This window comes from Phacochoerus africanus, chromosome 3 (genome assembly GCF_016906955.1).
Source record: "Phacochoerus africanus isolate WHEZ1 chromosome 3, ROS_Pafr_v1, whole genome shotgun sequence".
Lineage (NCBI taxonomy): Eukaryota > Metazoa > Chordata > Mammalia > Artiodactyla > Suidae > Phacochoerus > Phacochoerus africanus.
Window position 1 is genome coordinate 174849652 of NC_062546.1, and position 27347 is coordinate 174876998.

The following is a 27347-nucleotide window of genomic DNA, read 5'->3' on the forward strand; positions in this document are numbered from 1 at the left end:
TAAAGAAACAAACCAAAACCAAGTGAAAGAATGGGATTCTCTGAGTCTTGGGCCAGGAGCAGTACAGATCCTGCGAGCGTGTGCACACTTCAGGGCTGGGGGTGAGCCTCACGAGCAGGCAGAAGGGGAGGAGGAAGGGAAGCTGAGCTGCCCTACATAGAGCTACTAAGGGGTAGACAGGCTTTCTCTTCTGAGAGGGTTTTTCAGACTGAACTTTAGATCACAAAAACCCTGCCATTCAAAGTAGCCAAACATTCCCAAGGTTTGGGAACCTGGGGTTAAAAAAGTCATTCCTAATTTGCTCTCTCTCGGAAATGCCACGTTTCCCTTTATTTGCTCTGTATCACAGTGCAGAGAGAGGAAAGCTAATAAAAAGTAAGAGCTGGAGTGAAAAGAGAATTTTTGCTACTTAGAAATAAGGCTGTTTGACCCACCACTTTCGCATTCATGACACTGGTTATCAGGAGAGACATGATTATTCATTTATACTTTATGTTTTCTTTCCTAAATCACTGCTCAGAAGAAAAGGCTTAATAGAATATCCAAATATCTTCTTTGCTGATATTTTATTACACATCTTCTGAGAGATAGTATTTTAAAAATGTTACTTGAATCTATTAAACATGGATTTGGGGGTCCCTCCAGAATATGATATTGGAAAGCTTATAAAGTTCAAGATGTTCAGAAGTTGTTACACCGTTTTACTTTTCTATAGAATGCCCATGAAAATCCAGTTGTTTTCAATGTACTGATAGGAAGAGAAAAAAAAAAATCTTTGTTCCATCACATATACATTCCCCCAACCCCATCCCCAAGAAATATATTTCTCATCAGGAAAAAAACCCTTGGAGCGATGTAGGTGTCTGCGAGGAAAGATTCGGTATGACTCCATTTTTCTTTCAGGGAATCCTTTAAATTGCCTCACTGAACTTCAGAGTTCCATCGACCATTTAAATGACCATTATATTATTCTATACATACCAGATGAAAAAGAGAATTTAATAGAATGTGAAAAGAAGGCTAAAAAGAAAGAGGATGAAGAAACTGGACACTAGACAACATTGAAATGCATTTCAAACCTATTAGCTTGAGTTTAGTGTTACTAGGATCCTCCTCTTTTGGCCATACTGATCCATAGCCACCTTCTGGACTAACAGGGACCAAAGGCCTCCTGCAAGTGTTGATGAAACCCACCACCCATCACCTCCACCCCCCCCCCCCGCCCGATGCAGGCAAGTACCGCGGACTTACAGCACGGGTACGACCCAACATAGGCTCACGTTCTAGTGCCAAATGATAAAAGCCCCACGGTTCAGGGCAACAGAAACGGTAAAACTTTTCATGTAAAAGAGAATGGTACGTATGGCGAGGGCAGCTGTGTGGATCCCGGACAGCATCTCCTTCCAAGTCAAACAACTGTCTCAGCCTCTCTGGACCGTCACTGGGGACTGAGAATGAGCTCTGATAAGCAAAAGCTTTAGTGTTAGTCACAGAAAACCATGATTCTTAACTTGCGGCGGGGAGCTCGGGCTTAGTTAAAAAATAACTCCTATACATAATTATTTGGCAAAGATGAAGTATTAGCTTTCTTTAGCCTTCAACCGCTCAAGAGAGTAACTACAATTTTAAGGAAAAGAAGACAGAATTTTCCAACTTTACCTCCATACCTACTATTTGCTCATTAAATTAGACTCTTTTTTTGGAGGGACACGAGACAGACCACACCGGCTGCCAACAAGAAATCGCTCAGGAAGTCATTTATGAAGCAGTTCTATCTCACATGGTAGATCACTAGAGAAAATAATCCTTTGCCATACAAGCTATGTGGCGATAACTGGAAAATTTTCTCCATTGCATAGTCTGTCACTTGGTGGGTTAAGTGTAATTGCTATTTACTATTGTGACTTGTTTACTAACTACAAAATCTACCCAGATGTGCAAATTGCTAGGCCATTTGTACAGAGGAAAAACAACATCTTAAGTACTTTAAAATAATATAAACAATTATATAGAGAGTGTAAAGGAGAAAAACACATCTTTCCTTTGGATGCTATAGATCACAGCCAGTGAATATTACACATTAGAATGGAATTCAGATTCTCAGAGCACAGAATGTATCCATTAACTGCAGCAGGTAAATTAGGTCACATTAACACTATCTAACTGGCCTTCATAAATGGTCCCAAAGAACTGCAGAAACAGAGTGAACCTTCTTTGCCACTATTTCTCATGAGTTTAACACTAGCATGAAAGCTGGTATCCACCTAATTAGATAGAACCTTATATAACATTTGTTTTTGATTCCAGTATTGCCTTGATATATAGCATAAGCGATATTTTAAAAGACACTGATTTTCATATTTCTGGAGTAAAAGACACTTCATTCCTTTCTTTATACATTATCAATTGCAAACCTACTACTAAGAGACTAGAATTGCTCCATTAGCTAAAAGAACAACAGAACGGATATCTCTGGGTTCACAGATGTTCTCCTCTCTTCCGAAAAGGGACTCGCGAGAACAGCAAGAGCAAAGCAAATTGCAAGCTCGGGTATTTGTTTTGAAGCAGGTGAAACGAGAAGAAAGATTTGTTTTTTTGCTAATTCTGCAGACCTACACTGGTACTTCCTACTGGTGCCCTTTCTTGAGCTATCGTCGTGGGCATCTACAAAAAAAAAAAATGAATTTACTCAAAGTTTTTGGTGTGAAGCTGTAACTGGCAACATTCCTGATCATTTCATGCCTCCTTATCAGAAAGCAGAAAAGGGCTTTAAAATGCACAGAAAACAGAAAATTGCAAACAATAAAATGTGCAACTTACTGCAAACTCAGTTTTGATAACTGAAGAATTTTAAGCAGCTACCACGAGGGACAAATAGCCAGAAAAGTTCAAATCAACATCCCATGACTTCCCCTTTGCTGTCGAAGAAGAGCTGATAAGAAAGTCAATGTGTATATACCAATTTTTCCTCAGTAACAAAGAAAGTCAACGGGCTGCTCTGTGACAACCTTTATAATTAGTACACAACGGAGATGAAAACCGAATCACTGGGAATGGACAGTTATCTCGTGATGATTGTAATGGGATGTGAAAAGAGTTTAGCAAACTACATGACGCTTTTGAGCAGCGGTAACTACTCATAATCATTTCATTACAGTACATTAAAATAAAAAAGCTTACTAACATAGGTTCGCAGGTGAGAAATATTCAATTATCTGTTCTCACCATTCAGAATAGAAATTTATGGTGCTACCAAATATAATTTTGCTTTGTGACATAATTTTATAATTTAGAAATTTCTCAATCTGCAAAAAAGGCAAAGCTATTAAAAAATAAATCTTCCAATCAATTACCATGATTTAAAAAAAAACTTAATATATTACAAACATATTTTTGGCCCACAAAAAGAAACTTCAATAAATACAAAATAGGGCATATAATGATTTCATACAGTCATGTGACATTTCCCCCTCCATAATCTCAGGCACGTGGTATCTGCATAATGCCTGCTGGTCACCATCATTCCTTTAAAAAGCAGAGAAAGAAAAGCTTTCAAAAGAAGGGACTGGTTAGAATTAGCATGGCATAAAGAGAATACATATAGGAAGTAGGAAAATACATCCAAATCTTTACCTATTGAAAAGGAATTAAGATCAAATATTCCCTGACAAATGAATTATTATATCACATCATTAATAGATATGTTCTCTCTACTCATCTTTTAAAATATATATATGTAAATTAGACTAGACTCAGGTATAAATAGCCAATGGTATCTCAGGGGACAGTGAAACTTCTCAGCAAAAGCAGAGTACAGATGCCTTTAAAATCTAGTTCCACCCTTGGGTGGGGGATGGGGGGGCGGGGAGAAGGCAGGTAAAAAGAAACCTCACGTATTCATTTCATAGTCACCAACTTACTAAACTATTCAATATGATTTTTAACCCTAAAATCCTGGTACTTTAAGAAGAAAAAAAATTTCCTCAAACTCAAACCTAAGTACTTAAATTATTCTAAAAGTACCAAAGGGTGGGTAAAATTTGTCTAATTTCCATATTATGTTTTGAAAAGAACTTTAAAATGTATATCCTTCAGATATTACACATCACTTCACAACTGGTACACTGATTCTACAAGTGTCTTCAACATTTTACAAATCTTACCAAAGAATCACTACTGTAAACATGAAAAATTCAAAAGCAAAAGACAGATCAAGGGGTTCACAGATCCCATCTCGCCAAACCTATCTGACCTATCCTGCTTTCCACATCAAAATATCTTCTTTAATTACATCTTGCGAATATATTCCATGGAAAGGGGATTCAGAAACAAATGCATGTCTTACAAGGCAATAGAACCAACCACCAGACCTCAGAATCGCAGCAATCCTGCAGTCAATCCAGGCAAGCTTTTCACAACATCTCCAGGGCACTGCCGTGAACTCCCGCTTCCTGTGTTCTGGGCTAACCTAGCAGAACAGGGCTGCGCTATTCACGCCAGCGGACCACCGCCCTCTCCATTCAGGAAACTCAGTTAACTCAGTGGGAAAGAACGACCAATCTTATGAAGGGTGGTGAGATGTGGGGAAGGAGAAGTCTTCTACTCATTAGGGGGAAAAAAAATAAAACGTAACAATGGGACAGCTGCTTCCTGCCCTGCACAAAAACACACGCGTGGGCGCACACATACACAAAGGCAGTCAGAAGACTACATTTTTTTCTTTTTAATTGAACATGATCACAATTAGGAATGGAATCCTGGCCTCATGCGGTGGCGGGCAGTGGGTCTGCCTCTCCGCACCACTTGCTATCTCTTACACAGGAACTCCTGCCATCTAGACCCACCTATGTCAAGACCTGGCATTAGAATGGAAAGCGTTGATCTGAATACTAGGAAATAGTAAAGGGCACTGGGAATCTGAGGTATCTTCCACTTCTAGGACTCACTGCTAACAATCGATTCTCTCCAGTCACTGTGCTGAGCCGCTAAGGAGACCACGGGGAGAGGGGACCTGCCGCGAGGGGATGAGCACCAGTGCGAAGGAGCACATGTGAACACTGAGGCGAGGTCCACCGCAGGCTGACTCGTTTAACTGGAAAAGGGAGTTCTCCTCTAGTCCCCATCTGTTGTTTTTAAAATCTTCTTTAGGAAAAGGGGAAAGGGGTGAGAAAAGAGGGAAAAAAAGATAGAAAACACCAGGTTCCCCACCTGCCTGCAGACACACAGACACGCTCAGTTAGGGGAGGTAAAGGGAGAAGATGCATTATTGGTACTTGTAGCTGTGGCACCTGTTACTGTGAAGCCTGTGGGAGGGGCTATAGAGCTGTGGCTGGGCTGCAGGTCCTTGGGAATGCCACTGTGAGAACTCAGCTGGTGGCCGAAGGCTGCGCTGAACTGAGGGAGTTGCTGCTTGGGAGAGGTGGAGGCCAGGAGTTCAGCAGAAGGCCCCATGCCACTGAAGCTGGTCTGCGGTAACCCCGGGAGCACACTGGAGCTGCTGGGGGTCACGGTGGCGAAGGCAGGCTGGGTGGTCTCTGAGTTCGAAGTGGTGGGCGGCGTGGATAGGGAAGTGGAAAGAAGATGTCCATCTGCGCCGAGAAGGTTGCTAAATGGAGAGGGATCTCCGAGGTTGACAGGGAGATTGCCCCAGTGAGTTCTGGGGTTGACGACGCCTCCAAGTGGCACCTCAAGTTGGGTTGGGAGCAAGTGCTGCGCCATGATGGGCATCTCTGCTGAAAAGGTAGCTGCCATGTTATCACCCGAGTAAGATGTCGTGTGGGGAGAGGTGATATGGTCACTATAGGGAGACGGCACGTGCTCACTATCATAATGGCTTCCGTGGGGCGAGGAGTGTGAATGATCACTGCTGTATTGCTGTCGTGAGGTGATTAGGTCGTCTGCCTTGCTCAGCAGCTGGGCAGGATGTGGCCTCTGGGAGGCATGGCTGCCATCATGAAGTCCATGAAACTGTCCTGGGAAGGCTCTCTCCCCAAGTGCACTCTGGCTGATCAGAGTGGCAGAAGTAAGGCCAACGTTGGCTGGGGCAGAGAACTGCCCCTGGATCTGCCCTGCCAGGGGTGTAGGTGGGTTAGACAAGGTAGCAGAACGGAGCAGGTTCTCGTCCAGCTCTAGACTAGAAAAGTTGTCATGGACTATACGCCCATTCAACAGCTCCCCCAGGTCCGTGTTTACCTCTCGGCTCAAGGACTGAATTCCTGAAGCTCCGGTCCCTGTGGCGAACACCCCAATTCCTCTGTCTGACAACTCCTGGACGGGCACACCGTCTGACTGGGTGAGCACCCCAATGGTACTCAGGCACTCGAGAGAAGTCACGGCCTGCAAGGCCCGTTCAAGTTCCTCGGCCTCTTCGGTGGTGGGGAGGAGGTCTCCGTTCTTTCCTGAGCAAACGAGAGCCATCGACAGTCCAGCAGAGCTTTCACTGCCCCTGACACAGAAATCACACACTGGAATTAGCAGTAACAAGATCCTACTAAAAACAGAGTCCCCAGAGTTCCCGTCGTGGCGCAGTGGTTAACGAATCCGACTAGGAACCATGAGGTTGTGGGTTCGATCCCTGCCCTTGCTCAGTGGGTTAAGGATCCGGCGTTGCCAGTGAGCTGTGGTGCAGACGTGGCTCGGATCCCGCGTTGCTGTGGCTCTGGCGTAGGCCGGCGGCTAAAGCTCTTATTAGACCCCTAGCCTGGGAACCTCCATATGCCGCAGGAGCTGCTCAAGAAAAGGCAAAAAGACAAAAAAAAAAAAAAAAAAAACCCCAGGGTCCCCCTGAAGAGGACTTTCCAAAGAATGGACTGGAAGGAAAGAGGGAAACATTCCTTGGCGGGACAGGTCTCAGGTGTCCTACTGTCCCAGAGCCTGAATCACAGCTTCGGTTCATTTACTCTCAAAGACCATCTTATCCGAGTGTTCGGTTCTTAGGGAGTCGAAGGGTTACCAACATAAAACTCGCGGTGACTACTGTGGGGACGAATGTATGCTTTCACATTAAAGTCCCTGAAACGGAAAACACAGCCATCGGTTCAGCTGTGAGACCAGAGGCTGCACAGGAGCCCCTGCCTACCCCACCCCGGGGCAGCCGTGAAGACTAGGACACAGGGACTCACACCACATGATCCGCTGCCTTCAGAGGTTACCGTTTCCGGGCTTTTGCATTACTCTCTACCCCTCCCCGCCCATTCTTCGCCCATTTCCAACATGTTTTCATACAACAGGAAGCCCACGGGCCTATACTGATTTCATTTCCCCTATTAAAAAAAAAAAAATCTATGGTTAGAACTTGATTAGTCACCACAAAAATACCTAGTTTTTAATGGTGAAAGAAACATTCTTAAGAGTATAAAAGATGTTCCCTGAAAGCACTAAAGAATTGATGGGATTAAGCAAATTCGTTCTGGAAAAGCACACTTCAGTTGAAGTACAGGGTGGGGCATTAAAATGAGGACAAGTTCTGAAAGCCTTCAATAAAACTCAAGTTTCAAATGGCTTTGTTCAAAAATAAAGTAAAAAAGCAAAAAAAACAAAACAAAACCCCCAAAAACCTAAAGCAAAATGATTCCTTTTAAAGGAACAAAGTTACAAACCTAACCATCAAACCTATCGATCCACTACGCCTGTAAGATGGTGACAAAAACTGCACAGGCTTCACCTTCTAAAAGGGTAAAACAGCTTTAGTACTTTATATTCTGTATCTACAGTGAAAGACATTAACGTACGAGGGGGAGCACTTCAAACACACTGCAAAACAGCTATTTCCCTTCTTACAAGACTCAACTTTAAAAACCAGTTTTCGGAGTTCCCATCGTGGCGCAGTGGTTAACGAACCCGACTAGGAACCATGAGGTTGCGGGTTCGGTCCCTGCCCTTGCTCAGTGGGTTAACGATCCGGCGTTGCCGTGAGCTGTGGTGTAGGTTGCAGACGCGGTTCGGATCCTGCGTTGCTGTGGCTCTGGCGTAGGCTGGTGGCTACAGCTCCGATTGGACCCCTAGCCTGGGAACCTCCATATGCCGAGGGAGCGGCCCAAAGAAATAGCAAAAAAAAATAATAATAAAAATAGAAACCACTTTTCTTGGTTTCAAGTATTGACCATACCTTCAAAAAAATCAAAATCTTGTAGGTCATCAGGCAGCCGCGGCAGGACGTCTGAGAAGTCCTCCTGGTTCAATTCCAAGTCGTGTGGAATGTCAGTGATCTCATTGGCAATGTCATCCGGTAACTCATCAGCACTCAGCTCTGGCGTGGACGGGCTCCTGGGGAAGACGACACGGTTGGCCCCACTGCCCCCTCTGCACCCTCACACCAACGTCACCCAGGTAGGTTTGTCAAACATGAAAATGGAAAATGGAAACTCAAAGTGTCTCCTCTCCTACTTTAAGCGAAGGAAACTTGAACACAAAACAATAGACCTCACCATGTGCGGTCACCATTTCTGCAACGTCTACCCATATATTAGGAGAAGACAACCATTTTGAGATCATATTTTTACTGCAAATTACTAAAATCAATCACAATTGGGTACATCAAGTGTCTTAATACTTTTTAGTAGAATTTAAAATCTGGTCAAAATGCTTACTCCCTGCCAAAATTACCAACGCATCAGATTTCTGATGGAATATTTCTGTTGAAACATATATGGAATTTCTGTTGAAACAGAAAAATCTGAGAGTAGACAATTAAATTCTTGATTTCAGCATCTGCTCCCGTGATCATAATCAAAACCTTTATTTCAGATCTAAGCCTGTCCGATATTTTGCTAAAAACTGTACTGAAGAGTTCCCGTCGTGGCTCAGTGGTTAATGAATCTGACTAGGAACCATGAGGTTGCGGGTTCGGTCCCTGCCCTTGCTCAGTGGGTTAACGATCCGGCGTTGCCGTGAGCTGTGGTATACGTCGCAGACGTAGCTTGGATCCCGCGTTGCTGTGGCTCTGGCGTAGGCTGGTGGCTACAGCTCCGATTTGACCCCTAGCCTGGGAATCTCCATATGCCTCGGCAGCGGCCCAAGAAATAGTGAAAAAGACCAAAAAAAAAACAAAACTGTACTGAACATCACCAATTCTGGACTGATATACCGAATGGTTGCTGGAGCCGACCTCCACCACTAGAAAAGGAAACGAGGCCAGGTATTCTGAGAACAGTGGGAACGCGTAAAAGAAACAAACTCTGGTGCTGCCACTGACCGGATCTGAGAGGCCTCCACTGGCAGTGAGACGCTGGCGGGCATGCTGAGGTTCCCTTGGGGTACTGCAGGGGGAATGGGTTTTTGGGGTCGACGAGGTCCACGCCTTCTCTTCTTCTTGTGTTTTTTGGTAAGTGCAGGAGGCTTGGTTTTTTTCCTGGGTTTCCTCTGCTGCTGGTGCTGAACTTTGCGGGAGCTATCTCCTCTCAAGAAATTATCCTGTGGAATGAATAAATGGGTATTATTTATTTATTTGTTTGTTTGTTTTTTATTTTTGTTCTTTAGGGCCGTACCCATGGCATATGGAAGTTCCCAGGCTAGGGGTCAGAGCTACAGCTGCGGGCCTACACCACAGCCATAGCAACGCAGGGTCCGAGCTGCATCTGCCATCTACACCACAGCTCAAGGCAACGCCGGATCCTCAACCCACTGAGCGAGGCCAGCGATCAAACCTGCCTCCTCATGGATGCTAGCAGGATTTGTTTCCACTGTGCCACAACAGGGACTACAATAAATGGCTATTTTTAAACTGAGATTATTTGGGAAAAACCTAAAAGCTATCTGAAAAAAATACTCCTTTCTCGATATTCTATATGGTACCAAAAATTATGTAAAGGGATAATTAAATGAATACGAAATTCATTTTAAAATTTAATTCAGAGCAAGACAAATACCATATGATTCACATATATGTGGAATCTAAAATATGGCACAAATGAACCAATCCACAAAATAGTAATGGACTCAGAGAGGACAGATTTGTGGTTGCTAAAGGGAGGGGAGGGGAGAGGGAGAGGAACGGACGGGGAGTTTGGGGTTAGTAGATGCAAACTATTACATTTAGAATGGGCAACGAGGTCCTACTGTACAGCACAAAGGAACTATATCCAATCTCTTGGGATAGACCATGATAGAGGATAGTAGGAGAAAAAGAATGTGTATATATATGTATGGCTGGGTCACCATGCTGTATAGCAGAAATTGGTACAACACTGTAAATCAACTATACTTTAATAAAAATTTTTTTTTTAATTTAATTCAATCAATCAGTATATACATATAGGTCATACCACATTTACAGGGCATTGTGACAGGTGCGGCAGTATAAAAATTAAATAAAATTTGATTTATGCTCTCAAAGAACTTACTTAGTCTCCCATGGGGCATGGGGGTGGGAATACAACTACAAGTATACACAAACACAGTAAAAGAAACTGGGCAATAATTACAGAAATACCTTTTAAGGGTACACAAAAGGAAAATCCTCTATTTTTAGTGATGTGGAATTCAAGGATAAAGAGCTTTTAGGTCGTTGGGATAAGGGGGGAAGATCACCTTAGGCTAAAGGAAATGACAGAAAGAACACAGAAAGCACAGCAAGAACCTGGGTGTGGCTGTTATTTATGGCATAATGGAGGATAAAAAGGTAAGAGTAAGCCAGCTGGAATGAAGTTTGGGACTGGATCACTTATGACTCTGAATACCCTGTTACGGGTTTAAACTTTATTTTATTGGCAATGCGGAATGATTTTTGATGAAAGGAGTAAATGCTTCAAAAGGATTAACTACCCTGGTAGTTAGGTAAAGGGACAGAGAGAAGCAGCAAGTGAGTTCCCACCAGAGGGCTATTTCAACAGTTGATACAAGTCAAACAGCTGATGCGTTCCCGTCGCACTGCAGCAGAAACGAATCCGACTAGGAACCATAAGGTTTAGGGTTCGGTTCCTTGCCTCGCTCCAGAGGTTAAGGATCCGGCGTTGCTGTGAGCTGTGTTGTGGGTCACAGACACGGCTTGGATCCTGTGGTGCTGTGGCTGTGGTAGTAGCCCCCGAGCCTGGGAACCTCCATATGCCTCGGGTGCGGCCCTAAAAAGACAAAAAGGACAACAAACAGACAAAAGCTAAGACAGCTGAGGGCAAGTGAGCAGGGATGGAGACGAAAGGGCCTGCCGAGAGAGTTCAAGACCTGCCATCTCCTCGGATGTGGCGAGGATAAGGGGAATAGAGAACTCTCAAGTGTTTCTAGGGTCTCTAGGTGAGGTGACGATTAGGTGATGATGTCTTCAGGTGGGAGAGAGAACCAAGCAGACAGAGTCCAGAAGAAAAGCTAAGGAAGTCAGTTAGGCTGGCATACAGTGTGTCAAGACGTTCAGCAAGGCGGGAGAAAACTGAATCCGGTGCACAGGAGTAAAGAGAGGGATGCAGGTGTCGACTTGGAAGTCGTGACACAGCACAAGTCCTTCGAGTACGTACGTGGGCCCGGAGACAAGGTGGAGAGAGAAGATAGTGGGGACCCAGCTTTCTACATCTGCCACAATTAAGTGAGGAGGCAAAGAAGAACCAGGAAGGAAGAACAAGAACGTTAAAACATAACCACCATTCTTCAGCTAGTACCCTTAAGTCTGAGTATAGATTCTATCATTCTCAGATGCACATTTTATTATCTCTGCAATAACAGAGATATTACAATATTACAATAACAGCATCTTATCACTGCTGTTGGTCAAGAGATTATAGTTGGCATTGCCTACACATGCTCAAAACTGGTCATAGCTCTTTGTACTGTCATCATTTAAATTAGGGTATGTGCACTATTGGAGTTCCCATTATGGCTCAACAGTAATGAACCCAACTAGTATCCATGAGGACTCGGATTTGATCCCTGGCCTCGCTCCACTGTGGGTTAAGGATCTGGTGTTGCTGCAAGCTGTGGTGTAGGTCGCAGATGCAGCTCAGAGCTGACGTTGTTGTGGCTGTAGAGTAGGGTGGCCGCAGCAGCTCCAATTCGACCCCTAGTCCAGGAACTTCCATATGCTGTTCATGTGGCCCTAAAACACACACTCACACACAAAAAGGTATAGTTTTACACATAGAGGAACAACTGTTGTGTATGCAGAAAGGCACAAAAAGCAGCAGAGTATAAAAATGTTATTAGTGAAGCAAATATTCATTACTGAAGAAGTGACCACAATCCCCTCTATCGCTTTTTTTTTGCAAGGTGACAGCCAAATGAGAAGGGAAAAAAAATATCACAAAGTGGACAAAGCTGTGTTAGATGTATACAAAAATACTGCCTTTCACACATCAAGAATTAGCTGAAACCAAGAGTGATATTGAAGATAAAAATATCTAAGTCTAAGGAAGCTACTTTGATAGTATAAAACAAAATTGCAGGAGTTCCTGTCATGGCGCAGCAGAAACAAATCCAACTAGGAACCATGAGGTTGCAGGTTCGATCCCTGGCCTCGCTCAGTGAGTTAAGGATCCAGCATTGCTGTGAGCTGTGGTGTAGACGCGTCCCAGAGGCATTCCTAAAGCCGACTGTTCATTTACCCACACTACTTATAAACACTGTTCACCCCAGCATTCTCACTGTCCCATTCCACTTCTATGTCAGGACAATGCATTTAGTAACTTACCATCTGTTTAAACGGTCTCATACCAGTTAAATACATGTTCTGTCTGCCAGCTTGGACTTCCTGCAGCTTGAGCCTCTTCTATCAATGCCTGTCCTAACCAGCGGCCAAGTCTAGTCCAGAACCTCAGCCCAGACCTCTAGCCCACAAGCTATGTGACGAATTCATCATTTATTCAACAATTACCTATGGTACATCTTTGTTCTAAGCACTGAGGATATGGCAATGAACAAAAAATACTCCTGCCTTTGTGAAATTTACATTCTAGTAGGGGGATACAGACAACAAATAAACTAATTAACTTAAAAAAACATTAGGCAGATACACATGTTAGGGAGAAAAATCAGGTAGAGTATGAGGATAAAAGTGGCAGGGGTAGGAGTTCCCGTCGTGGCACAGTGGTTAACGAATCCGACTAGGAACCATGAGGTTGCGGGTTCGGTCCCTGCCCTTGCTCAGTGGGTTAACGATCCGGCGTTGCCATGAGCTGTGATGTAGGTTGCAGACGCGGCTCAGATCCCGCATTGCTGTGGCTCTGGCGTAGGCTGGTGGCTACAGCTCCGATTTGACCCCTAGCCTGGGAACCTCCATATGCCACAGGTGCGGCCCAAAGAAATACCAAAAAGACAAAAAAAAAAAGTGGCAGGGTAGACAGGCGGTGAAAGACTTCTTTGATGAAAGAGCAAGAAAGCCAATGTTGCTGGAACTCTGGAAGTGAAGAGAGCGTATAGGGTGAAGCTGAAGAGGTTGCAAAAGCCAGATCTGCAAGTGCCTCATAGCCAATGATAAGAATTTTGGATTGGATTCCAGATGTGATGGGAAGCCATTGGAAGATTTTAAACAGGGAACTATAATGTTCAAATGTACATTCTAAAAGTCCTGCTCTAGGGAGTTCTCTCGTGGCACAGCAGGTTAAGGATCTGGCATTGTCACTGTAGGGGCTTGGGTCACTGCATGGCTCAGGTTTGATCCCTGGCCAGGGAACTTCTACATGCCATGGGCAGGGCCTAAAAAATAAAAAATAAAAGGCCTGCTCTAAAGGTTATATTATGTATAATATGATCACATACTAGATGATTCTATTCACAAGACATTCTGAAAAATGTACAATTATAGGGACAGAAATAGACCGGTGAGGATAGAAAAGGGATGATTACAAAGGGGTAGCGCTAGAGAATTTTGGGGGGAAGGAGACGGGACTGTTCTATTACCTTGATTTTGGTGGTAGTTAAACAACTATACACACTGTCAAACTCAGAGAACCACAGACCAAAAAGAGTGAACTTTACTATATAAAATTTGTAAATTCAAAGACAGTGGGACCCATAGACCTAGTCTACTCTGGCTGCTATGTGGGCAATACATGTGGGTGCAAGGGGCATGGCAGGAAGAAGGGAGACTTATGAGGAGACTACACAATAATGCAGGCATGGAGTTCCCATCATGGCTGTGGTTAACGAACCTGACTGGCATCCAGGAGGTTGCGGGTTCAATCCCTGGCCTTGCTCAGTGGGTTAAGGATCCGGCATTGCCGTCAGCTATGGTGTAGGTTGCAGACGGGGCTCGGATCCCCGAGTTGCTGTGGCTGTGGCGCAGGCTGCCAGCTACAGTTCCAATTGGACCCCTAGTCTGGGAACCTCCATATGCCATGGGTGTGGTCCTAAAAAGAGAAAAAGATAAAAATAATAATAATAATGCAGGTAAAGCTGATGATAGGGTGGTACCAGTGAAGTTGGTAAAATGCATACCAACTCAAGATATAGTTTGATTGCAACAGAACAAAGGGTGGGGGGAAAAAAGTGTATACATGTAAGGATAACTTGATCCCCATGCTGCACAGCGGGAAAAAATAAAAAATAAATAAGTAAAAATAAAAATAAAAAAAGAAAGAAAATACTAGCATGTACACTTGTTAATTGTTGGCAGGGTGAATATTATGTTCTGTGTTTTTTGTCACAAAATAAATGTAACACACATTCCTAATATATAACTAAAAAAAAAAAAAAGATACAGTTTGAAAGTGGAGCCATGACATTTGCAGTTTTTGTCACCCAGTGTTAGTCTCTTACCAGGGAACTCAGCTGAAAAGAACTATTTTCAATTTCTTCAAAAGAAATTGTTATACTAATCAACAACTCATTAAATCAATTAAAGCAGACCCTGAAGTACAGCCTCCAATATTTTTCTAGTCTTAAACTAGAAGTATTCATGAATGGTATAATTTTAAAGTGAAAATTTACAACCAGGATCATTTATGTCAGTAGTTTGAAAACTGCAGTGCCCGCATTACCAAGGGTCCGTGAAGTCATCAATGAAGGTCCACAAAAGTGGTTCAAAAAACAAATTGAAGTCATTCCTTAATCATAATACAGCCTCAAGAAGCTAACAAGAACACACACACACACACACACACACACACACACACACACACACACACACACACGTCTTTTTAGGGACACACCCATGGCGGATGGAAGTTCGCTGACTAGGGGTTCAGTTGGAGCTACAGCTGCCAGCCTACACCACAGCCACAGCAACGCCAGATCTGAGCCATGTCTATGACCTACACCACAGCTCAGAGAAACACCAGCTCCTTAACCCAATGAGCAAAAGCCAGGGATCCAGCCAGCATCCTGTGGATATTAGTCAGATTCTTTACCACTTAAGACACAACTCCCAAGAAGATCTATATTTTAAATGTTTTTAAATTAAGATGGAAAAGTAACCATTCAACATTTGTATATGTAGTTTAGAACACAATTGTTCAAAACATATGGTCCATAAAAGAAATTTTAAAAAGAAAAGAGGAGTTCCTATTGCGGCTCGGCAGGAACAAATCTAACTAGCATCCATGTGGACTCAAGTTTGATCCCTGGCCTCGCTCAGTGGGTTAAGGATCTGGCGTTGCCGTGAGCTGTGGTATGGGTTGAAGACTTGGCTTGGATCCTGTGTTACTGTGGCTGTGGTGTAGGCCAGCAGCTATAGCTCCAATTCAACCCCTAACCCAGAACTTCCATATGCCGAAGGGTGGCCCTAAAAAATAGACCAAAAAAAAAAAAAAAAAAAGACAAAAACCCAAAAACAAAGACAAAAGAGGTTCTTGGACAAGAGGCCATACATCCAATGGCAACTGTGGTCTAGAAACGTTCAGTCATCAGTCCTTGTTATCCATTTAGCTAGTGGCAATGCAAGGACCACAGCCTTACACTATTAAATCCTGGTCCACAGCCACTCAGTTATCGAGATGTACCCCCACAAACTGAAACATGCTTACAGAAGGGAAAGAGTTGTTTTACTCAGTCTTTTAGTACACAGGGTAATTAGCACAATACTTCACAAAGGGCAGACGAACTCAATAATTGTCTGATGGGTGAAATGCATTTATTTTAAGTGACTGTATAGTTGAGATAGTTCACTAATTCATACTTGTCTCTCCTCCAAATTATTCTGAATTACTTAAGCTAAAGATACATTAATGAAAGCAAAAATTAGGTTCAACAGAATTATGGTAAGGTTTTGATTTTGACTGAAATTTCATCAAATACCCAAGACATGCACAGAATTGTATACAAAAAAAGCAAAACCTAGAGAAATGGGAGTCTTGGGAAATCTGCCTGTGTATAAGAAAATGTGTCTTTTTTTTTTTTTTTGGTCTTTTCTAAGGCTGCACCCATGGCATATGGAGGTTCCCAGACTAGGGGTCCAGTCGGAGCTGTAGCTGCCAGCCTATGCCAGAGCCACAGCAACGTGGGATCCGAGCCGCGTCTGCAACCTATAACACAGCTCATGGCAATGCTGGATTCTTAACCCAATGAGCAAGGCCAGGGATCGAACCCACAACCTCATGGTTCCTAGTCAGATTCGTTAACCACTACACAACAGGAACTCCAAAAAATGTGTCTTAAGGAGAAGAGTCGTATAGGAGAGGTATAGATAATAAACAAAATGACTATATCTAAGTAATTACTACATACTTCCTAGAATTTTTTTTTCAAACCAGGGTATAAAATTAATTCAATGGTTATGACCAGTATTTTTTTTTCTTTTGGTGAAAACAGCACAGTCTATGAAATACAAGGTATTAAAAAAGTTATTGTTTCATAAAATTTGTTTCAGTGATTTACATACACACATAGTATGTGTCGTCACAAAATATTTCCTGCTGTGGATAGCTATTAAAACCTTGAAAGCCTCTATTGCAGAAAATAAAATATGAACTCACCATTTTTTTGGCATGTTCTTCACACAGAGGTGTCTGGTGTGTAATGTCAAAAACGGGCACAGAACACTGCTGTCCATCTGCAAACTTGGCCGTGCAACTTGAGAAGAGTTGCTGAGAGCGATTCAAGAGGATATCTGGTTTTTTTTAAAGTTAGGAATAAAATACACTGAAGCAGTACTCATGTTTTCAATTTGCATATAGAAGTTGCTTCTTCCCTTACCTGTACTTAGTAAGTACACACTTTAGTATCTATAAAAGCTAAAGAACCAACCTGAATACCAATGCAGGAAAACTACAACTGCTGAATTTATCATCTTCATTTATCAGAAGATACTTGTAAAGGAGTCTCTTTTGCTAACGGCTTCCTAACATGAGTTTCCCTCACAGCCGTTCTGATTCCTATTAGTAGGGTCATTTCCTTCTTAACACGCTTAACTCCTGAAAGTTCTACTATAGTGGCAACGTGGTTTTTTGGTTTTGGGGTTTTTTTTTAAACCTTAATCTTTTAAGGAAAATTTCTGCCTGTGATACTCATCAAGAATAAATATTTAAAGATAAAATTACCAAAAACTCATCTAATTTTGGATCCTTCATTTCACATTTTCAACACCAAATTCAAACCTGCAACTCAGGAAAAATCACTTTTAAATCAAAAGTGTACTATTAAAGTTGGGATGTCAGCTTGACATTCCAAAATTAAAATAATCAATCTTTTAAAGATAATGAAAAATATTCTTTAAAATAATCAATATTTTTAAGTATCCATACTTTTAGTCACTAACTATATTTCTACAGATTTACTTTATATCTATTAAGGAAATACCATTCATTTTTCCTTCATGCTTTTATAGTTAAGGTCATTTATAAAGCCTTTACTGCATAGAACTGCAGCTGGAAAAGCTGCGAAAATACAATGCCAAGAACAAAAAGGAAGGCAAAGATCAACTAGTAAAGAAGAGTAAGTAATTGCTACTATGTAAATTTTTTAAATGCTACTCAACTTTAAATGTTTAATAAAAGTGAGTAATAAGATTCACAACCAGCCTGAAGCTCTTTAATAGAGGTTTTCCTCAAGTATATTCTGTCTTACGATATCTTCTTTCCTAGTCAGTGATTTTTGTTATCTTTCAGTTGTTTCAAATCAGCAGCATACTCAATAAAATAGTAAATTAATCCCACAGCAAAAAAGCATACTATAAAACTGCATAACTTTGTTGGAAGACTAAAAATAGTTTTTGAATAATGGGATTTGGTTTTCCCGTCAATGAGTGTCATAGTTGCCTCTTGCAAACTTCCTAGAAGCACTAGAAAGACCAGAATCCTATTATCAAAATTTAAGTGGTAGCCACTGGAAGGACGTACTACTGGCTGTCAATTTTGCTTATTTTTAGATGATTCTTGAATAAAGAATCACAATGATATAAGCAAAAAAAAAAATTATTCAGAGGACATCACTGAACATCAGAAGTTATATGAAAATTATTTTAAATATTAAATATTTATGACTTCAACAGTCATTCAAAATTGGCCTGAGAATGAAATACATCTCCCGAAGGAGTCAGTTCTTTCTAATGCGCACTTGACGTAGTTAAGAGGATACGTTGGAAACAGTGTCTGGTGAATGGAAGGGCTTTGTTGGTGCACTGCTCGCCCTTCACGGTCCCACTGCATGCTGCTGGCTCCACCTCCTTCAACTTGGTCCGGCTTAGACTAGGGAGCGAACAGCACAAAATTAATTTTTAAAAAATGTCTCAACCGGGGCAATTATTCAAAATAATGTTACTACTCTGTAACACCCACATTTTAACGATCCACACTTATTAATTAAAACGCAAACATGAGTCACCACTACCAGTTTCAATACTTCCCCAGTCCACTGACAAAACAAATAATGACATCATAATTGGTCTCAACTGTGTTTTTTTGTTTGCTTGCTTGTTTAAATGGTATTTTGGTTCCTCTTACTTCAAAAAGAGGCAATATAGTGATGAAGACCCGGAGACTAGATCAGACAGACCTGGTTCTGAATCTTGACTCTACCTCTTACTAGCCGTGTGACCTTGGACAAGTTACTTAGCCTCGCTTAAGACTCAACCTCCTCACCTGGAAAGTGGAGATAAGAGTATCTTTGGCTAACAGGTAATTATCAAAAGACATAACAACCTAAAACACCACATACAGTGTACACTGTGGTACACAGTAAAGAGTCGATGGTTGTCAGCCACTGTTACTATTATCATCATTAGATTTGGCCCAGGTCAAGCTGCGGATACAGCTCTGACTCGATCCCTAGCCTGGGAACTTCCATATGCCACAGATGCGGCCCTAAAAAAAGACCAAAAAAAGGGTAAAACATTGGTTACATTTTTAAAATCACTGATATATTCCAACCTACCAATCTGTCTCTTAAAATTAACCCAGTCACATTTTCAATATCCGCATGGATAATTAAGGTAAAAATGCTTACTATGATGATGTATTATCCAAATAATTTCAACAAAACAAACGTTTTGATCTTGCTAATATGAAGATAGCTATCCACTACAATGTCCAATGCCCACTGAATCTCGACTAGCCTCTCAAAAAATAGAGCAGACAGATGGAGGGGAGTTCTTGGACACAGATGGCTGTGGGGCTCTGACCTGGTTCGACTGCATGCAGCTCTCTGCAGTTCCTGGATCAGCTGGCCAGTACATTCTGGTTCTCTACTGGCTGCCTGCAGCAGGGCTTTCCTAAACGTGTGCCGGCATTTCTTTTGACGAGATTCTGCCCGCTCCAGGCGGCAGAGGTGCTTATATTTCTGCTGAAAGTAAGTGCAAAGTTGGGTCACCCTGGAGCTTCTACTCTCCGTATCATCGTCATCCGACCTGGAAAGTGCAGTGAGAGAAGCAAAAAACTTGATTACACGTGATGGAATGGAAGGGTGAGGCAGGGTGGCTGGATGCACAGGGCTGAAACTCGTGGCACGCGGAGTTCACACTTAAACTAGAAGAAGAGAATTTCAGTAGAGCAGCTGAAAATAACCATGATGTTTTCACAGTCAATGAGGCGGTAGAGACAATCCAATGCTCTGAGAAGCTGAACCTTCTTGGTTTGTCATAATTAGATTCCCAGTGCATCAGTGTCTCCTGAATGTTAAGTGCCCAGGGACTTCTTACTTACTAAATCTGAGTAAATGACATGATGGTTATGAGGAAACTCTCAGCATAATTTTATAAAAGACAGGTCACAGAGCAGTCAATTCTAACAGCATACTATCAGAGCACTGCCCTTTCAGATGTACTAGTTTTTAAGTATCCTTTTTTTGCCAAGCAGTTAAAGACTTTTGATTGCAAGGATCACACAATCATTCTACAGTTTTTTGTTTTGTTTTTTTAAGCTCCAGAGGATATCCTAAACAACATTCCATGTACCAGGGAATTGCACAGAGGTTTTTCTGTCATTATGCTAATGGTGACTGGGGTTTTTCTGTCATCACGCTAAAGTCCCTCCCTGCTAGAAAGCTTTTGTTGAAAGCGATACCGAGGGCACAACTAGGCTCAACAAGCAAGAGTGCGGTGACTAGTTGGCAATTGCTACCACTAGGGAGGTTAAAAAGATCACTTTCCTATGGAACAAATGTGATTTCATTTTTTTTTTTCCTAAATGTTTTCACTGTATTTTTAAAATTTGTTTTTATTTTTAATTTTTTTGGCCACACCCGAGGCATCTGGAAGTTCCCAGACCAGAAGCTGAATCCAAGCCACAGCTGTGACCTACGCCATAGCTGGAGCAACGCCTGAACCTGCACAGCAGAGACAAGGGGAGGTATTTAACCTGCTATGCCACAGTGGGAACTCCCGATCTCACTTTTTTTTCCTCACGCACACAAGACTTGAGAACTGACCTCTAGTTTTACCTTCATTCTTTTATATCATAACATAAACAAACAGCACACATGTGACACTACAGGCGATCTATTATCTTACTAATCTGTACATCTTTGCTTGGCTTCTCTTCACTTTTTAGTGATATCACCCCTTTTCCCTTCAGAATACCTCAAAACAGACTACTGTGTAAACTTATTTAGTAGCTGTCTTAAGAGACATGTTCTCTTCAGGATAGTTTCTTAACTACAGCTAAACCAATTGAAGGATCGCATTTCAATCTTTTCATTTATTCAACATTTACTCTATCACGCTGTGTACTACAGGGAAACAAAATATTGCAATGCTGTTTAGACAAGATAAACACATCTTCCAAATTAAACAATTCAAAAGAGGATAGAATGGGTATCTAAAATTGTAGGACAAGGAGTTCCCGTCGTGGCTCAGCGGTTAACAAACCCGACTAGTATCCATGAGAATGCGGGTTCGATCCCTGGTCTCACTTGGTGCATTAAGAATCCAGCGTTGCCATGAGCTGTGGTGTAGATCACAAACAAGGCTCGGATCTCACATTACGGCTGTGGCATTAAGTCATCGGCTACAGCTCCGATTGGACCCATAGCCTGGGAACCTCTGTATGTTGCTGGCAAAGCCATAAAAAAACAAAAGAATTTTAAAAATAAATAAAAAACAGGAGTTCCCATCGTGGCTCAGTGCTTAGAGAATCTAACTAGCATCCATGAGGACGCAGGTTCAATCCCTGGCCTTGCTCAGTGGGTTAAGGATCCGATGTTGCCATGAGCTGCAGTGTAAGTCACAGATGAGGCTCAGGTCCTGCGTTGCTGTGGCTGTGGTGTAGGCCAGCAGCTATACCTCTGATTCAACCCCTAGCCTGGGAACCTCCGTATGCCACGAGTGCCGCCCTAAAAAGCAAAACTAAATAAGTAAATAAATAAAAATTAAAAATAAAAACAAAATAAAATTGTGGGATGGGAGTTCCCTAGGGGCCTAGTGGGTTAAGGATCTAGTGTCACTGCTGTGTCACAGGCTTCTTGATTCCTGGCCTGAGAACTTCCGCATGCCATGGGTACAGCCAAAAAATAAAATAAAATAAAACTGTGGGAAGACAGATCAATGGTTAAAATATCTGACCTCAAATTTTAAAAATCTAGGAGCTTTTTAAATTTTCAGTTTCCCAAGACCTATCCGAGATCTACTGAACCAGAACTTCCATGGGATGGGAGGTAGAAATCTTCACTTTAATTGTTCCCCCAAAGCCCCCCAGCAGGTCTCCATTTGGGAGTTCCAGTACAGCGAATAAGTGCTAGAAAATTCTTTAGTGTGAGGTAGAAAACAAGTAACATAAGAGCGATACGGATTAAATGCTTTTAAAGTCCGCTGGCAAGACTGCAGCATGAAAGGCTTTGTCAAGGGATGACAACAGAACTGAACCTTAAAGAAAGGGGAGAATATGAAGAAGAGAGGAGAGAGGTACCTCACAAGGATAAAACAATACAAGCCAAGATACAGAGACGGACAGGATGGGGAAGAGCAAGGACTGACTGGCTTGGTTTGGCTAAGGAGTCGGGTATGAAGGGGAGTGATGGTGGGTAAGGCAGCCTTTCCAAGCCGAAATGTCAGATCGAAGAGTTTAACTTTTATTCCATGGGCAATGAAGAACCTTGGCAATTATTAAAAAAAAAAAAAAAAAACAGTAACAATAACAGACCTGTTCATGAGAAAGATTATACTGTCCAGAGGTACAAATGGTGAAATAGAATAGAACAGTGAGGAAATTATAATCATAAAACTCCAGGTTAGGAAATAACAAGGACCCCACACCAGGGGGGCAGCAGCAGGACAGAGGATTTGAGAGGTAATCTGCATGTATAAAAGTCAGACTTTCTCAATGAGAAACCGGAGGGACAATAATCACTCAGCGGTTTCTATCCGCAAAGACCAGAAAACAGGAGCAAGGGCAGATTTGAAATAGGAAATAAATTCCATTTTATTTTTCATTCATTCATTCATTCATTCTTCTTTTCTGGTGGCCCCAATGCACGTGAAGTTCCAAAGCCCCGGATCTGATCCGAGCTGCTATTGGACCTAGGCCACAGACCCTTAACACACTGTGCGGGCCAGGGATTGAACCTGCATCACGAATTCCTCGGTTTTTTTTTTTTTTTTTTTTTTTTGCTTTTTAGGGCCATACCTGCAGCATATGGAAGTTCCCAGGCTAGGGGTTGAATTGGAGCTACAGCCGCTGGCCTATGCCACAGCCACAGCCACATGGATCCTAGCCATGTCTGCGACCTACACTGCAGCTCACAGCAATGCCAGATCCGCAACCCACTGAGCGAGGGGCAGGGAACCCACATCCTCATGGATACTAGTTGAATTTGTTTCTGCTGTGCCACAACGGGAAGTCCCCAGAATTCCATTTTAGACTCAAAGAATTTAAAGTACAGACAAGGCATCAAAGGGAGTAGGGGAAAAACCATTGGGAATTATAAACTTGAACACATTTAGGGAAGAGATACAAATTTCAGAATCAACAGCTAATAACAACCGGGAGTGACTAAAAGTAAAAGGCCACAGAGATAATAGAAAGAACAAGATATATAAGGGCCATTATCATAAAAGAAGGAACTCAGTTCAGTGACTGGGTATGAAGGATAACAAAGTTGATAATGACTTTGAATCTGAATAACTGGGAGGATGGAAGTGCCATAACAGAAAGAGGAAGGAAGAGAAACAGCAAGTCTTAGAGGGAAAATAAAGCTACAGTGGGTAACCAACTGCCAAAATTGTTATTTGAAAAGACTATCGCAGCAGGGAAAACGGACTAAATTAGTGGCTCTCAAGTTAACCATGGAAAGAGGCACCTGGATGTTGAGGCACATTACGTCGTCATAAAAGTTTGCAAAGCTTACTGATAACTGCCATACTTACCTTGCTGGGGCCCAGTAACAAGCACTGCAGACTAGCCCAGGTCCACAGATCATCCCTGGCATGACCCTAGACTAAAAAATCTCCAAGATGCCTCCCACTTCTAAGATGCTAATATTTCACACCTGGCTGCTGAGGCAGAGTAGCAGCTAGGAAGAGAAAGGCCAGTTCACATCATTTAGCAGCAGGGACAAGGTCTGGCAACTATGGCATTGCTCAATATGTTAAGAGTCCTTCCTTCTTTAGCATTTCTCATCTGTGAAATAAGAAATATAACTGGCTAGCCTAGCTCCCCCAGTTAAGAGAATGAAAAGAAATTATGCATGGGAAATCATAAGTATTATTATTAAAATAGTACTAACAGCTCCAAATACAAAGCAGTAAATTCCAAACCTGACTTCATAAGACTTCGGGCTTGTTCATAATCTCAAGGTATGACAAGAAATCCTCCAAATAAAATTCTTTTTAATTTACTTTATTAAACCACAAAAAAGCAGTATCTTCCCTCAGAGAAAAGATGTATAACCAGATGGCTTCACTGATGAATTACCATCAACCTTTCACATAAAATCTTCCAAAAAATAAAGAGGGAATATTTTTCAACTCATTATATCAGGCCAGTTTAACACCAATACCAAAGTCAGACAAAGACACCAAAAGAAAGAAACAGATGGATATCCCTTATAAGTATAGATGCAAACTTCTCAACAAACACAAACCAATCTAGTTGAATTAAAAAGAAAAAAAAAAAAGATTATATATCATGAATAATGAGATTTACCCAAAAAATACAAACTGAACTCAGAGATGAAAATTAGTCAATGTAATAGGCCATATTAATAAAGACCAAAAAAAAAAAAAATCACCATCTCAGGAGTTCCCGTCGTGGCTCAGTGGTTAACAAATCCCACTAGGAACCATGAGGGTGCAGGTTCAATCCCTGGCCTTGCTCAGCGGGTTAAGGATCCGGCGTTGCCGTGAGCTGTGGTGTAGTTCACAGACGCGGCTCGGATCCCGCGTTGCTGTGGCTCTGGCGTAGGCTAGTGGCTACCGCTCCGATTCAACCCCTAGCCTGGGAACCTCCATATGCCATGGGAGCAGCCCAAAAAATGGCAAAAAGACAAAAATAAATAAATAAATAAATAATAAATCACCATCTCAAGAGACACATGCACAATATGGATAAACCTTGAAGACATTATACTAAGTAAAATAAGCTAGACAGTAAAAGACAATTATTGTACGACTCCACTTATATGAGTTATCTAGAGTAGACAAATTCATAGAGACAGAAAATAGAATAAGAGTTACCAGGGACTGGGGAGAGAGAGAAATGTAAAGCAATTATTTAATGGGTACAGAGTTTAGGTTTAAGAAGATGAAAACATTTTGAACAGAGGTGACAGTTGCACAATAATGTGACGTACTTAATGCCACTGAACTACACACTTAAAAATGATTAAAACGGGCAAGTTTCCATTTTGGAATTTCCATTGGAAATAAATCCGACTAGTAACCATGAAGTTGTGGGTTCGATCCCTGGCCTCGCTCAGTGGGTTAAGGATCTGGTATTGTCATGAGCTGTGGTGTCAGTTGCAGACATGGCTCGAATCATGCAGTGCTATGGTTGTGGCACAGGCCGGCAGCAGCAGTTTCGATTCAGTCCCTAGCCTGGGAACCTCCATATGCCACGGGTTCGGCCCTGAAAAGGGAAGAAAAAAAAAAGCTTAAAATGGGGAGTTCCCATTGTGGTCAATGGGATTGGTGGCATCTCTGCAGTGCCAGGATGCAGGTTCAATCCCTGGCCTGGCTGAGTGGGTTAAAGGATCCAGTGTTGCGGCATGGGTCCCAACTGTGGCTCAGATCTGAACTCCATATGCTGCAGGGGTGGCCTCCCCGCAAAAAAGGTGGAGGGGAGAACAGTAATTTTATTTTATTTTATTTTTGTCTTTTTGCCATTTCTAGGGCCGCTCCCATGGCAAATGGAGGCTCCTAGGCTAGGGGTCTAATTGGAGCTGCAGCCACTGGCCTACACCACAGTTCACAGCAACACTGGATCCTTAACCCACTGAGCAAGGCCAGGGATTGAACCTGCACCCTTATGGTTCCTAGTCAGATGCATTAACCACTGAGCCACAATGGGAACTCCAGTAAATTGTATTTTATGTATATTTTACCACTTTAAAAAAAGGTCTTAGACTGACAGTGTCTCTAAGTACCTTACAGAAGCAAACATAAGTCCTCTTTGGAAGAATCTATTTCCATCTCTGAGTTAAAGTCTCATAAATAATTGTCCTTAAAACTTTTAACATACAAAAATATTTTGAAAACACCTAGAGACATAAAAGGAAACAAAGGCACCTTGAATAAGGTCTGGCAGAAACAAAAATTAACTTCAGATATTGGACAAATCAAACAATAAAAAATGTATACATTGCAAGAAATAAAAGAAAGGTTTTTTTTAATTGAATAAACAACAATTTGATGTGAACAAGAACTGAAGAGAAATTCTGGAAATGGAAACTACAGTAACTGAAATTTAAAATTCAATGTACAGGTGAATAGCAGATCAGACACAGAAGACAGATTTAAGCAAATAATCTAGAATACAGTACAAAGAGACAAGGAAAGAAAAAATATAAAAGCAACAGATGACAGAGTGAAAGGGTATATCATGCGTCTAACTGGATTTTCACTAAGGAGAGAGAAGGGGGTAAAGGCAGTACTTCATGAGAATTTTCCACAAGTGATGGAAGACATCACTCTAGATTCAAAGAGCCCAACCAATCCTAAAGAGAATACGTAAAAAGAAATCCACATGTAACTACTAAAGATAGAAAGACAACAAAAGAATAAATAAAGAATGAGATTTAAAAAAAAAGACAGGGGGAGTTCCCATCATGGTGCAGTGGTTAAAGAATCCGACTAGGAACCATGAGGTTGCAGGTTCGATCCCTGCCCTTGCTCAGTGGGTTAACGATCCGGCGTTGCCGTGAGCTGTGGTGTAGGTCGCAGATGGGGCTCGGATCCTGCGTTGCTGTGGCTCTGGTGTAGGCTGGTGGCTGCAGTTCCGATTAGACCCCTAGCCTGGGAACCTCCCATATGCCGCAGGAGCGGCCCAAGAAATGGCAAAGGGACAAAAAAAAAAAAAGACAGAAGCAGGAGTTCTCTTGTGGTGCAGCAGGTTAAGGATCTGGCACTGTCACTGCAGTGCCCTGCGTTGCTGCTGTGGTACAGATTCATTTACTTCCATATGCCATAGCCATGGCTAAATAAATAAATAGAAATTTAACAAATAAATGACAGGTACCTCCAACAAGACACTGGAATAAAGTTCTATAGGTAGTTTAAAGTACAGGACAGAGGTTCCCGTGCGAGGGCACAGTGGCAGATACAGAGGTGGAGTTGCAAGCACAAATGGGATGACAAACCAACAGAATCCCAGTTTCACCCAAGGCAAAGAATATAGTGCCCCATGCCTGAAGTATAATAAGAGATTACAAGGATATGATGAGTGAGTAAATATGAATGAGTGAAAAGGAAAAGTTTAAAGAGACAGCTGGGCAAGAAGTAAGGATAATTGTTTATAAAAAGAAATAGATACTCAAGGAAAAGAGGAACCAGCAAAGCAGAGTTATTAAGTCAAACAAGCATACTAGCAAAAGTGGCCAAGAAAATAAAATACCAGAGATGAAGAAAATAA

General features: G+C 42.0%; 1 protein-coding gene across 4 annotated transcripts in view; it reads right to left on the bottom strand.

Annotated features, from left to right (window-relative positions):
- Positions 1-1678: 1678 nt before the first annotated feature.
- Positions 1679-27347, bottom strand: part of INO80D (INO80 complex subunit D) — a 66951-nt gene continuing 41282 nt past the window's right edge. For all 4 annotated transcript variants that reach the window (XM_047773306.1, XM_047773308.1, XM_047773309.1 and 1 more), the window contains 6 exons: positions 19472-19696; positions 18430-18539; positions 16830-16963; positions 9194-9411; positions 8108-8265; positions 1679-6398 (listed from right to left, as the gene is read on the bottom strand). In XM_047773306.1, the coding sequence (XP_047629262.1) occupies positions 5233-6398; positions 8108-8265; positions 9194-9411; positions 16830-16963; positions 18430-18539; positions 19472-19696 (2011 nt within the window). In that variant the 3' untranslated portion in view covers positions 1679-5232. The remainder of the gene's footprint in view (positions 6399-8107; positions 8266-9193; positions 9412-16829; positions 16964-18429; positions 18540-19471; positions 19697-27347) is intronic.